This window comes from Pongo pygmaeus, chromosome 1 (assembly GCF_028885625.2).
Source record: "Pongo pygmaeus isolate AG05252 chromosome 1, NHGRI_mPonPyg2-v2.0_pri, whole genome shotgun sequence".
NCBI lineage: Eukaryota > Metazoa > Chordata > Mammalia > Primates > Hominidae > Pongo > Pongo pygmaeus.
The window spans coordinates 175,321,847-175,335,976 of NC_072373.2; the positions used below are offsets into that span (position 1 = coordinate 175,321,847).

Genomic DNA, 14,130 nt, shown 5'->3' on the forward strand with positions numbered 1-14,130 from the left:
TGATTTGTCTAGTATGTTGTAAATTTTGCATTTGTTAAGAGACTTAGAACTCTCTCCCTGTCAATAGATCTATAAGTATTTAGTGACTTAAATTTCTTTGCTTTCTACTTCCAGAAGTAGAAAAAATTTCTTTGTGGGCTTAAGAAAATATTCTTTGAAATTCATAATTTTAAGCAACTCTAAATTGTCACAAAGTGGCATTTTAACTTAGTAATAGACTTTTAAAATATTGAGGGACTCCCAGATTAAAAATGTAGTTCTGTGTTCAAGCTTAGGTATTATGATAATTGAAGAGTTTTAAACTCCATTGTTGATTGTGGGTTTTCTGTTATTTCCTAATCAGATATGAGCGTGAAGAAGCTTTCATGGCTCTCAATCTAGGAGTGACTTCTTGTCAGAGTTTGGAAATTTCTTTGGACCAGTTTGTTAGAGGAGAAGTTCTAGAGGGAAGTAATGCGTACTACTGTGAAAAGTGTAAAGAAAAGGTATTATGTTTGCCCTTTTTAAAAAACAAGATTAATTTGTTATTCGCATAATGTGTCTTTGTTTTGTGTAAAATCAGTATTAAGTTCCTACTGTTATTTCCATTAGATTATGTCATTACTTGTTTTCACATGGATCAGAAAGGACTTTGCATTAATTACTGTGCTGTTTTATTTTCTCCATGGAGATCATTCATATTTGCTCTTTTTCCTTTTTTTATCTTTAGAGAATAACAGTGAAAAGGACCTGTATTAAATCTTTACCTAGCGTCTTGGTAATTCACCTAATGAGATTTGGATTTGACTGGGAAAGCGGACGCTCCATTAAATATGATGAACAAATAAGGGTAACTTTTTTTCTTCCTGAAATTTTTCACAACCATTCATTTCCTCACTCGTTTTCTTTCCTTTTTCTATTTTCATATTCTGTCTACCATGTTAAGGCTGTTGTCTCAGCATTATGAAGAGCCCCTTATCTTAGGCAGCTGCTGCTACTGGAATAGGCAGATCTGGAAACAGTAGCCCTCATTTCTAGAAGGTATCCTAGTGATTACTATGAAGGAAAATGCCTTCCTTAGGGCTCAAACCAGAGGCTACTTTAGACGTTCCCAGACTTAGCATTTCTGAGATTTTATACTTGAACTGGAGAGGTAGTTGTTCCTAGCTTAAACTAGGAAAACACATCCTCTTATTTGGATCTCACTTATATGTTAGTAATCAACGTTAATATGGTCTTTTTGCTTTTACATAGTTTCCCTGGATGCTAAACATGGAGCCTTACACAGTTTCAGGAATGGCTCGCCAAGATTCTTCTTCTGAAGTTGGGGAAAATGGGCGAAGTATGGATCAGGGAGGTGGAGGATCCCCACGAAAAAAGGTTGCCCTCACAGAAAACTATGAACTTGTCGGTGTCATCGTACACAGTGGGCAGGCACACGCAGGCCACTACTATTCCTTCATTAAGGACAGGCGGTAAGGGTTTCCTGAGGCAGCACTTACTCACTTTCTGCCGTCCCCTGCTCTCCGTTATCATCCATACTCACCGCTGTGGTGCAGAGACACTTTGTCATTGTTCTTGACTGTGTTTCATTTTGAAGTTTTAAAGCTTAGTGCAACTGGTTTTACCCCTTCAATTTGAAAAGTTGTTTTAGAAATTGAAATAATTGTTGCTACATATTTCTTAGATATTTTCAAATGGTAATTACCTGCTTTATTTGTAGACAATACATAGAGATCAATGCTAAGGATGAGGAGGTTGATTTTTTTTAACCTTATAATGTTTGTCTGATCTCTGGGCTCCAGAGGGTGTGGAAAAGGAAAGTGGTATAAATTTAATGACACAGTTATAGAAGAATTTGACCTAAATGACGAGACCCTGGAGTATGAATGCTTTGGAGGAGAATATAGACCAAAAGTTTATGATCAAAGTAAGTATTTACAAATGGATATTTTCCATTAGTTTTTTTATTTATAGTTTTCTATAAAAATTAATAATATTCTTTATATAAAAACACAACAGATTTTGTTATTTTTATTGTACTACTATTCTAGCAATAGAACCATGAGCAAGCTCTTTAATACCCAAAGTGAAAATGTTCAAGCTGTTTATAAAAATTTTTTAAAATAATTTCTTACAACAACCTTGAGGGATAGGTAGGGGAGCTGGGAGTAAGTTAAAAGGATGAAATGAGCATCAAAGAGAAACTAATTAATACTGAAACTGAACCTTAAAAATAGTTTTGGAAGTAGTAATCCATTAAAATTTTCAGATTTCCTTTTCACTTATATAGAGGTGTGACTAGAGAAGACATTTCTAGCACCTGTGTTTTTAAAATCATATTTATTATGCAGTGTGGCCAGGCAGTCTTTCCCTCCACAACCCCCACTCCCAGGAAAAAAGAGTATGAGGAGAAGTACAACCCAATCAGAACTTGCTATTTGATAAAAAGCTATTTGATGGAGAACTTAGCATTTCAGAAACCTGATTTTGAAATCTTCTAGTGGTATTTCTAAATTTTTAGCTGTATTGGATTCACTGTATTAGATTTTGATACCATGCCATTATAGTTAAGCATCTTATGGTGGTAACCTTTAAGCATCTTATGGTGATATAGTATTGTCAGAATTTACCTGGATTTGGCCGATCTTGGCAGAAATGGTTAAGTGAGGCCAGTTATCCCATCTTGTGCCGCAGAACATATTTTTAAATGTCACTTGCTATTTGCTTACATTTAGACCTCCCTAGGATACTTACCTTCTTTCTCTTACTCCATTACCATACTGCTCCCTTATTCCTTGCCCCCACCTATATCACTTCCAAGTGAGAGATCCAGCTTAGGCCCAGAACTGAAGTATCCTGACTTCCATGCTAAGCAGTACTCTAAAGCCACTCACATTTTACTTATACTTTGCATTTTACAAATTGAGGGAGTAGTTAACTACTTGCTGGAATAAGGGGCCCTTTGTTTTAGATTGTCAAGACAAGAAAAACTTTTATTTACAGATGTCTTTCTTAATGTCTTGTTATAAAGCAAACCCGTACACTGATGTGCGCCGAAGATACTGGAATGCCTATATGCTTTTCTACCAAAGGGTGTCTGATCAGAACTCCCCAGTATTACCAAAGAAAAGTCGGGTCAGCGTTGTACGGCAGGAAGCTGAGGATCTCTCTCTGTAAGTGTCTCTTCCGTGTAATTTGCTGTGTGATTTCTGTGGCGATGATGTGGTTTGTGACAATATACTATTTGAGATTTTAAAGATAATTAGCTAAGCTGCAGAGAAATTGTAAAAAGAATTCCAGAAAGAAAATAAATTCCTTATTGCTTCCTGGTTATTTTCTTGGCAAGAAGTTGTTACATATTTAGAAACATGCACGTAAGTTATTTCATTCTAGAATTGAAGTGTTATGTTTTTTGTTTTTTTGAGCCAGAGTGGTCTCACTCTGTCACCCAGGCTGGAGTACAGTGGCATGATCGTAGCTCACTGCAGCCTCGACCTCCCAGGCTGAAGCGATCCTTCTACCTCAGCCTCTTGTATAGCTGGGACCACAGGCGAGGGGCACCAGGCCCAGATACTTGGTTTGTCTGTTTTTTGTAAAGACGAGGTCTCCCAGTGTTGCCCAGGCTGGTCTGGAACTCCTGGGCTCAAGCAATCCTCCCACCTAGGCCTCCCAAAGTGCTGGGATTATAGGCATAAGTCACCACACCTGGACTTTTTTTTTTTTTTTTTTTTTTTTTTAATGTTAGCAGCATTTGTTGAGTACACTTTTTGTCCAAAGCATAATGCTATGCCAATACTGTCAGAATGTTGTGGTTTTTTAAAGGTCCTTTTGTCAGTGAATTTGCCTTTTAATATATTGGGTCAGGAAAGTGTTAACTTTTCCATGTGAGAAATATGACTATATGTGTTTTATTACATTTGAAAACTTGGTTCAGTACTTTGTTCTTACAAGACTTTGTGTGGCTCTAAGATAAGTTTATTTCACTGCTTTTTAATGGCTAGGAAAGATATCTCACAATAATATGTAGGAAGAATTCATTTTGTGCTCACTAAATGTTAAATCTCATACGCCACTTAAGTAAAAATTTGTGTTAAATTTGCCCTGCACTATTTTATCTTCTATAATGTCAATCAGTTCTCCCAACTAATTAGAAAAGATTGCATTTTTAATTTCTTAATTGATACATTATGATTGTATATATTCATGTGGTACAGTTTTATGTTTCAATACATGTATAATAATCAAATAGTCTAATACCCTGTTTATGTGAATTTGGCAAGTCTTAGTAACTACTGAAAAAAATAGCCACTTAATACTAGACAGAGTTTTCTGATTCTGTCTCTTAGGTCAGCTCCATCTTCACCAGAAATTTCACCTCAGTCATCTCCTCGGCCCCATAGGCCTAACAATGACCGGCTGTCTATTCTTACCAAGCTGGTTAAAAAAGGCGAGAAGAAAGGACTGTTTGTGGAGAAAATGCCTGCTCGAATATACCAGGTAAGAACCATATAAAAAATTCTAAGGGGGAATATCCACGTGGACATCAAAATGTATCTAGTAGGTCCAGAAGTACTCCTGCTGGATTAGTCGTACCACTGGTGCTACATCATCTTACACACTTGTCTTATGAACCTTTTATGCCACGCCACAGAGGGGGCCATAGAGCTAGAGCCATGGAGTGCTAAGAACACAAGTATGAATACACGCTCAGGATTGGCAGGCACAATCACTGACCTGCTGTGTGAGTGTGAGATGTCACAAATAAACAGAGTTGTGGGGAGTGAGCAGTAAAGAAATCGTGTTGCTGAAATAAACTAACTTTGTCTGGAGAGAAAAACAAGTTAAGGTTCATAACCTTTGAGTAGGACTAATAAAACAATGATTGGCCATTATTTATTGAACACCTACTGTGTGCTACGTGCTTTAAGCAAATCTTTAATTTGTAAAAGATTATTATGCAGTAACAGGTTTTATTCTCATTTTTTGGATGGAAAAACAGGTTCAGAAAAGAAGTATGTGCCAGTGTCACAGGGCAAGGATCTAAATTCAGAACTGTCTACTCAGTCCAGACTTTATACACTAATTAATCAAAAGCTCAGTAGCTAGAACAAGAGAATTTGAGGAAAATATCGAGTCTTACATTAAGAAAGAAAGAGAATTAAGCCCTCTGACACAAAGGAAGCATGGAGTTGGTTGTGCTTGGGAGAGCTCTGTTTGTCCCCTTCTACCTAAAATACCAAGTTAGAATTCATTTGTCCTTCACATGGCAGTTTACCTGAATTTCCCAAAAGGGTATGGTTTAATGAATAATAGTTCTTATAACATCTTATATGTCAAAGGAAAGTTTTCTTTCTCCTCTTTTAAAAGTTCAAAACTTGAGAAAGGGGAATTATAAATTATAATTCACTTTTTATAAGTGCTTTTTACCTATGTTTTTACATATCATTAGAAATGTCAGTCACATATTGAATATTTTTCCATTTCATAAAAATAATTGTTATTCTTCTTTTGTAGATGGTGAGAGATGAGAACCTCAAGTTTATGAAGAATAGAGATGTGTACAGTAGTGATTATTTCAGTTTTGTTTTGTCTTTAGCTTCGTTGAATGCTGTAAGTAACTAATTGGATTGTTAGAAATAAGAAAGGTTACAATTAAATATGTTTTAGCTAAAGCATTCAGTGATTCATCCTCAATCTCAGTAGTTAGCATTCAGATTAGATGCAAAAAGATTTTCCCATAAATGTAGCCCATATTGGGTAATATTAAAATGCAGGCAGCATTCTGAATGTATAATGTAGATGGTGGGGAGGTGTAAGTTCCCACATACTGGCTTTCTGAAGTGCCCTTGTTTAGATTTATAAAAGAATCTTAGAATAGCTATAACTGTGAGCTCATGTCAATGGATACTGGGCTTTGTGGAGATTCCTAATTTGTAATAAAATATCACAAGACTAAAGATTAACTTTCAACTACTTTTCCTTGAGTACCGTGATTATAATTTGCCAATAAGGGAAAACAACATTCTTAGTCTCTTGATGACTTAACATCCTGTGGTCTAACAACTGTTTTGAGAGGATTTCATAAAAGAAATGAAGACAATGTCTTTTCTTAACCTTTTTAAAATTTAAATGGAACATTTTTTTATAATGAACTGGCAAGATTCTTCTTATTAGTATTTAACTTTATCATGTGTGTATATCATATTCATATATTGTGTGTGTATCATAATTTAGTTCGTAACAATGTGTAATAATCTATAAAACTTCTGTGAAAAATATCCTCTTTCATGTTTCCCTCTCTTAGACTAAATTAAAGCATCCATATTATCCTTGCATGGCGAAGGTGAGCTTACAGCTTGCTATTCAATTCCTTTTTCAAACTTATCTACGGACAAAGAAGAAACTCAGGTGAGAAGTGATATGTTTTGATAATCTGTTGTGACAGAGGGCACTGGTGAATTCAATTGAAGTTGAATTTATAATTTTAAAATATTGTGAAAGCAGCTACCTAATTTTATTCAGAGGACTAAGACATGGTCTCTAGCTTTAAGAAACTTCTAATCTATGGAAAGAATAGATCAAACAAAAGAGAAATACCTAAAAAGAGAATTTATACTAAGGCATAAATTCTGTACGTCTTGGAATTGGGCAAAATCATATCCAGATAAGGAGATTAGAGTAGGCTGTAAGACACTGATGTTCTCAGAGGGTTTCGAAAGGTAAAACAGAGAAACACAGAGGGCTCATTTTAGGCAGAAAGGAAAGCCTGAGTAACAGACAAGACTTGGCCTAGGGAACCATGAGTGACTAATTGTGTTTTAGTAGGACGTGTGAGAGACTCCTGGAGCTGAGGCTGAATGTTGGGTATAGAACTCACTGAGTGCCCTTAGTACCCAGCGCAGGGAGTTTGGGCTGTGTTCAGTGGGAGATGAGGTTTTTGAACAGGGAAGTATGTCCAGAGTAATGCCTTAGAACAACAGTCTCCAATATTTTTAGCAACAGGGACTGGTTTCGTGGAAGACAATTTTTCCACAAAAGGGAGGGTTGGGGGGACAATTAGATTCTCATAGGGAATGCACAGCCTAGATCCCTCATGTGTGCACTTCACAATAGGGTTCATGCTCCTATGAGAATCTAATGCTGCCACTGATCTGACAGGAAGTGGAGCTCAGGCTGTAATGCTCACTGGCACACCACTTACCTCCTGCTGTGTGGCCCTGTTCCTAACAGGTCCCAGACCGGTATTAGTCCATGGCCCAGGGGTTGGGGACCTCTGCCTTAGAAACTTTACAGACATTGACTGTATCTTATTCATCACTGGTTTTATGGTTTTTTTGGTTTTTTGAGGCAGAGTCTCACTCTGTTGCCCACACTGGAGTGCAGTGGCACAATCTCGGCTCACTGCAACCTCTGTGTCCTGGGTTCAAGCGATTCTTCTACCTCAGCCTCCCAAGTAGCTGGATTACGGGCATGTGCCACCACACCCAGCTAATTTTTGTATTTTTAATAGAGGCGGGGTTTCGCTGTGTTGACCAAGCTACTCTTGAACTCCCAACCTCAGGTGATTCACCTGCCTTGGCCTCCCAAAGTGCAGAGATTACAGGCGTGAGCCACTGTGCCTGGCCTCGTCATTGGTTTTTATCTTCAGCACCTGGTAAGGTGCCTGCACATTATAGGTTCTGGATAAGTCGTTGTTCTGTGAATAAATGAGCGAAGAATGAAGAGTATTGAGCAGTGGTTTGCAGAATATACCTAGAGTAAGGGGAGACCCAGGATGAGGAGAGACCAGTTAGAGTTAAAAGACCACTTAAGTTCCCAGTCTTTTCCCTCTCACTAGCAAAGTGAGCTTCTCCAAGTATGGAGAGGTTTTTGGACAGATTTTGCAGTCAAGAAACTCTTCAGAAAAAATATATAGTGACAACTTCATTTTTATGTATAATAATCAAAGATACATTAAGTGATCTCAGTCTTTATTATTTGAAAAATAAAATAATGTATTCCTTTCTTTTAATGTCTGGCATAGGATTAACTAAGGACACTTGGTCACTTTTGTTTGTGAAATTTACTCATGCTCTTTACACTTTGCCCACTATTTCCATTTTGTTTATGGCCATTTTACACAGTGATCATTTTGGGACATTGGGGGACGTAAGGGAGGTGTTATGAGGGCATGGGTAGAATAGTCATTGTACTTTTTTTCTGCCTGAATATTTTTTTTTATTCCATAAGGTAGGATATTAATGATTTTAGCAATAAAGCATAAAAATGCCAATGTAAGCTATTCTGAAAGTGGACATTTTGTGAGTGTAAGTTAATTGAACAAAATGCTGTAGTTCAGGCCTTTTTTCCAATTCAAATTGTTTGATGAAGATGCAGAAGGAAGGTAAAGTCTAAGACTTAAACTTCTTTACACTTTTTTGTTTGTGGGGAAAGATGAGCCACACCACAAGGAGCCAAGGAATGCAAAGCACTGGCTTCCAGAGTACACTGAGCCATGTTAGCGGGCAATCATAAAGTATCTCTTATCCCTCCACCCTACCCACGATAGACAGACAGAGAGACATTCATAGATAGAAATGACAAGAACCAACAAGAGTGGACTGCATGGGGTCACTGGCTGGGCTCATGCTCCTAACATTGCTGTATCTGCTTTTTTTTAAAGGGTTGATACTGAAGAATGGATTGCTACCATTGAAGCATTGCTTTCAAAAAGTTTTGATGCTTGTCAGTGGTTAGTTGAATATTTTATTAGTTCTGAAGGACGAGAATTGATAAAGTAAGTATTGGAGTCTTTTAATTAAAAGAAATTTGTGTCTCTTCCAGTGATTTAGAGCTGAAGTTTCTTATAACCCTTTTTATTTCAACTTGAAATTATTTTTCTACTTAAAGTCTATATTAAACTCTCTTCACTGAAACAGGAAATTATTCAGGTCACTCCAAAATCATCTCAGGCAAGTATTCAGTGACCGCAAGAAGAGCCTGTGAGGCAGATCGCCTGCCAGGTACTCATAGGCACATGGGTCTTAAACCCCTGCTATGGCTCAAAGGGGGTCAGAGACACAAGTCTCTTCCCTCAGGGACTCGGAATCTGGTGGAAAGAGAGAAACAATCCCAGATTGCCACACATTTCACAATATTGTCTAACTGTGTTTGGATTCTGACTAAAAAATTATTTTTCAAAAATCTACTGGTAGACCAGGCGCAGTGGCTCGCGCCTGTAATCCCTGCACTTTGGGAGGCCAAGGCGGGCAGACCATGGGGTCAAGAGATCAAGACCATCCTGGCCAACATGGTGAAACCCCATCTCTACCAAAAATACAAAAAATTAGCTGGGCGTGGTTGTGGGCACCTGTAGTCCCAGCTACTTGGAAGGCTGAGGCAGGAGAATCGCTTGAACCCAGGAGGCAGAGGTTGCAGTGAGCTGAGATCGCGTCACTGCACTCTAGCCTGGCGACAGAGTGAGACTCCACTCAAAAAAAAAAAAAATCCTGGTAGTATATTACCTATGATAGTGTATCTACCTATGTACCTGAAATTTAAAAAAGAAAAATTTGCTTTTGTGGCAGAAATTCAGAATGCTCCAATCACTATGAATGTTTACACTTTACTTCTGATCATCCTCATCAAGTCAGCTTCTCCTCTCCTTGGAAGTTCAACATTTATGTGGGGTTCCAGCAAGCACTGCCGTGGTCTCTGGTGTCCCGTCTCCTCTATTCCCCAGTGGGCTCCTCCTTCACTCTGCCTCAGCTGTGCCCACTCCTCGCCACTCAACTGAGAAAGCACGGATTAGCAAATGAGCATTTCCTACCCCAACCACAGATGCCGCACACCTACCAGTCTGTTCCAGCTTGCCCTTTCCTCTATTGTGAAGGAAGTATCCTCTCTTCTTTCAGAATGAATCTCTGTACATGTGCACACCTTCTCAAGGAAGTTGACCCTTTAATTATCTCACTCTTAATTCCTGCATCTTTACTTTCTAGAATTTTCTATCACTTCTGTCACTTCTGCCAGCATACAAATATGCTCTGTTTTCTCTCAAAACAAACACACAACAGGGAATTCAGAAACGCAAGTCTCTTCCCACAAGGCGATCACAGTCTGCTGGTAAGTTAGAGATCTTTTCAGAACTGCTGATCCCTGATCCTCTTCCCCTCTAGGTCTGAGCTCCAAACATTTATTTGCCTACTTGATATCTGCACTTTTCCCTCTAATCTATTTCATTCAGCAACAGAACTGTTCTTTTTCAAACAAATTAGATCACATTACCTCTCTGGTTAAAAATTCTTCAGCGGAATCCTATTGCACTCAGAATAAAATCCAAAATTTTCACCATTACCCACAAGGCCTTGCTTGATCTGGTTTTTGTCCTTCCAGGCTTTCCTTGACTCACTCCCTGCTTGTCAGGCTTTAGCCATACTGGCTCACTGGTTCTTTGAACCTGCCGAGCTTATTTTCCTGCCTCAAGGTCCTTGCACCTGTTATGCCTTATCTGGAACACTGTCTTCCCCTCTTCGCATAGTAAGTGGCTTCTCCTTCGGACATCAGTGTGAATAGCATTTGCTCTGAGAGGCTGTTCCCAGTCACCCAGTCTAATGGATGTTGCCTGCTAGTCTGCTCCCTGTTTTCTGCCCATCTCCTCCACTACAGCTTCAGCTTCTTGAGGGCAGAAGCCAGGTTCAGTTCATTCCCTACTAGACACAAAGAGGCTGGCGAATAACAAGCACTCAAATACTTATTCATGCATGCATGCATATATCCATATAATTCATAAAAAGAGTCAGTAAGCATTTCTTTGCAGTGCTGTGTGCAGTACGCCTGTCCCTTTAGAGTTTGCATTAGAGATAACCATTTTTCTAGTTTGATTTCAAAATATCTTTCCAACGGGACTCCTGAGCATTGTGCAAGCATTAGAATGTTATAGAAACATCATCCATTTGGAAGGAACATAGCAAATATGCAAATATTTTATTCATTCCCTTATATCCAGGCAGACTTGCTTTTAAATATCTCCGGAGAAACTGTAACGTCCTTTGGATAGTATGTTTGGTTTCTTGGTATTCCTAATGCTCAAGAATCGCAGTGAATTACTTCTACATTCTTCCTGATGGAGTTTATTATTGTTTGTTTCTTTCTTTATAAAGACCAATTACTCATCACTATAAATTGCTATGATTTCATGTTTGAAGAATTAATGATCTTTTTTTCTAATTACTTATTTCTTTATAATTTTTAAGATAGGTTGTCATTTTTGCAACTAAAAAATAAGTATATATACTATACTCATATTTTAGTAACTTTAAACATGAAAAGGTGTTGTCTTTTAGATCAGCCCCTTGGTGTAGTCTTCTAAGGCAATTCTTTAAACGTAATTATAATTGTAAAAAAATTAATTCATAGTAAATATTGCTTACAGATTGACCTAAAGAATTCAAACTATTAATATGAAGGACACTTTACATTTTTTAAGAGCCTTTTATTGTGGAAATGTTTAAACACACACAGAAGTAGGCAGAATGAGCCCTCTCCTGTACCCAGGCCCCAGGCAAGTTGTCGACATTTGCCTGTCTTGCCTTAGCTATCTCAGCTCTCACACAGGATACCCTCATGCAAGCTTTTTTTTCTCTCTGAACTATTTTAAATTGCAGACATTATATCATTTCACAATAAATTTTCAGCATGTATCTGAAGGTAAAGTTCATCTCTAACAGTGAAGTTAAAAACAATGTAAGCACTTTACTGTTATCACACCAACAAAATTAATATAATTCCTTCATATCACCTTATATCTAGCCCATGTTCAGATTTCCTCCAAAGGTCTCAGAAGTGTCATTTTACCATTGAGTTTGTACAAATCAGGATCCAGTGAGGTCCACACATGGCCTTTGCTTTCTGTGTCTCTTAAAGCTCTTCTGACCATCAGTCGTTCCTTTGTGCCCCTGTCCCTTGTATGCTGTGCCATCTGTTTGAGGAGTAGACTGTTTACTCTGTAGAGCTCCCCATATTCTGGATCTGTTTGCATCCTCTAGGTATTCCCTTCAAGAGAATTGTAGCTGAGTCTGATTGTACCTCTAGAGCTGAACATTATGGGAGTACTTGTTATCTTTTAAACTTTCTTATAGTTGCCACTTAGAATCTTAGTGAATTTTGAACAGAGCCTTGTCGGCTGATATGTGGCATTACAGTTAGCAGGAATAAGCAGAAGTGAAGTGACCTTGGAAAGCTCCACTTGGCCTGTAAGCGCTAACACTGTCAGGAGACTCTACTTTTGTTTCTTGGCTATTAGGTGGGACCTGTCGTGGGAAGGTTGAGGTTGTGGAAATGTATCTTGCTTTTTCACACCACCTTTCTCTTTCTTTCAGGATTTTCTTACTGGAGTGCAGTGTGAGAGAAGTACGAGTTGCTGTGGCCACCATTCTGGAGAAAACCCTAGACAGTGCCTTGTTTTATCAGGATAAGGTCGGTCTCATTTTTAAAACGTTATTTATACACTGTGTTTTTACCAAATGTTTTAAATTGCAGGTAATAAGAAAGAGCCTAGGATTGGAGTCTGGTAATTTTGCCACATAAATACACCTTCTGTGAACTGATTTTTGGTACATGCCAGGGAGAAGGCATTCTGTCCCTTCCTCCTCACATCCCAAACACCAGGGTAGGCCAGGAATTCAGGCCTGCTTTGGTCTGTGTTGGGATTTTCTCTCTAGAAACACTCCCTTTTCAGAGTCCTTTCTCAAGAATTTGTATTAGATCTCTCTGAACTGAGACTAATCTGTGTCTAGAGACTCATCTAGGCCAGCAGACATTTTGAGCCACCTCTGGCTTTGTCTCTTTCCTCATAAGCTATTTTCCTGATCTAAACCTGTAGCTGGCAACCAAACCAAATAGTGCCATTCATCCAGGGGCGTTAAGTCCTTACAGGTACAGCAGTTACTTCCCAAGTTTGCTGTTTCAAACAGCTGACACTACATGGAAAACTTTGAAAAATGTTATTTTCACAACAAATTGGCTTCTTATAAACATTAGCTGGAGGCATTGTGCCTCAATGAACTAAATACAGATTCTAGGAATTACTGCTTCAAATGCAGATGTTGGCTTTGCTGTGCAACTTTGAGCAAGTCCTTTAAGGAGGATGTTGATCCAGATACAGTGCCTGCCACCCAAGCACTTAGTTCCATGAACAAGGCAGTCAAATATGCCCTTTAGGAAGGTCCTCAAAGACTGTATCTCAATTCCGGGAATCATTAGGAAGTTGAGGTTTACTGTAAGGCAGTGGTTTTGATCAGCTTAAATAGCACAACCATTTTTTAAACAAAATCTTACCTGGATGCAGAATATAGAATACAAGCCACAGGAGCTGCTGAGGTCAGTTCAAATGCCATTGCTCCATTCCTTGTGGAAGTTTCTAAGATGTGTCAAGAATCCTTAACATAAGGACCATATCACTCTCCTCCTTCCTCCCATGTACCAACCCAAACAAAGGATAAAGGCAGAGTTAGTGCAGCCTCCCTAGAGATGGGGTCAGGCCGTAGCATATTACCCACCGGCCTCTAAAGGCAGGACAGCAGGTGGCATAAAGAGAAGGGAATGGCGGCCATACGCTTGGAAGCCATTTGCTCAATGAATTCTGTCTGATGCCCAGCTGATGGATTTTCATGTCTATTTCCCCCCCTCCCCCCGTAAATGGAAATGGTGCCTCTTGCCACCCACTTTATCTTGTAAAGTACTTTGAAAATGAAGTGCTATGTAAATGCTAAATTTTACTGTATTTATAATGGGTGTGACAGGATGGATGGGAATATGGCAAAAGTATGAATACCATCTTCAGAGGAAACGAACTAATGAGAGTAGTAAGCCTGGTCTTAAATCTAGATCACAGATGAATTTCTAGGGACTTGTCCAAAAACAGTTGGGGTGGGAGGGAAAGAAGAAGCAATGTCATAACCAAAATGGTTTCTAAACAAATAAAATGTTTTTCAAAGCTTTCCATGAGGCGTCAGCGGGCTCTCAAGTAAGTTCACGGCTGAGTCGATATCACCGTTGTCATTCTGTCAGGCTGTTGCTCTCCATTTGCTCCATCGGCTTGGTTTCCAGCCCCTATGCCTGTGTCTGTGTTTTTTATTCTTTGCATCTGTGATTATGTGAAGAAGTAAC

General features: G+C 38.7%; 1 protein-coding gene across 6 annotated transcripts in view; it reads left to right on the forward strand.

Annotated features, from left to right (window-relative positions):
- USP24 (ubiquitin specific peptidase 24) overlaps positions 1-14,130 on the forward strand; it is a 147,414-nt gene that overhangs the window by 115,347 nt on the left and 17,937 nt on the right. For all 6 annotated transcript variants that reach the window (XM_063655252.1, XM_054485951.2, XM_063655254.1 and 3 more), the window contains 10 exons: positions 344-485; positions 710-829; positions 1,234-1,454; positions 1,785-1,909; positions 3,014-3,155; positions 4,329-4,479; positions 5,497-5,592; positions 6,287-6,390; positions 8,645-8,758; positions 12,342-12,438. In XM_063655252.1, the coding sequence (XP_063511322.1) occupies positions 344-485; positions 710-829; positions 1,234-1,454; positions 1,785-1,909; positions 3,014-3,155; positions 4,329-4,479; positions 5,497-5,592; positions 6,287-6,390; positions 8,645-8,758; positions 12,342-12,438 (1,312 nt within the window). The remainder of the gene's footprint in view (positions 1-343; positions 486-709; positions 830-1,233; positions 1,455-1,784; positions 1,910-3,013; positions 3,156-4,328; positions 4,480-5,496; positions 5,593-6,286; positions 6,391-8,644; positions 8,759-12,341; positions 12,439-14,130) is intronic.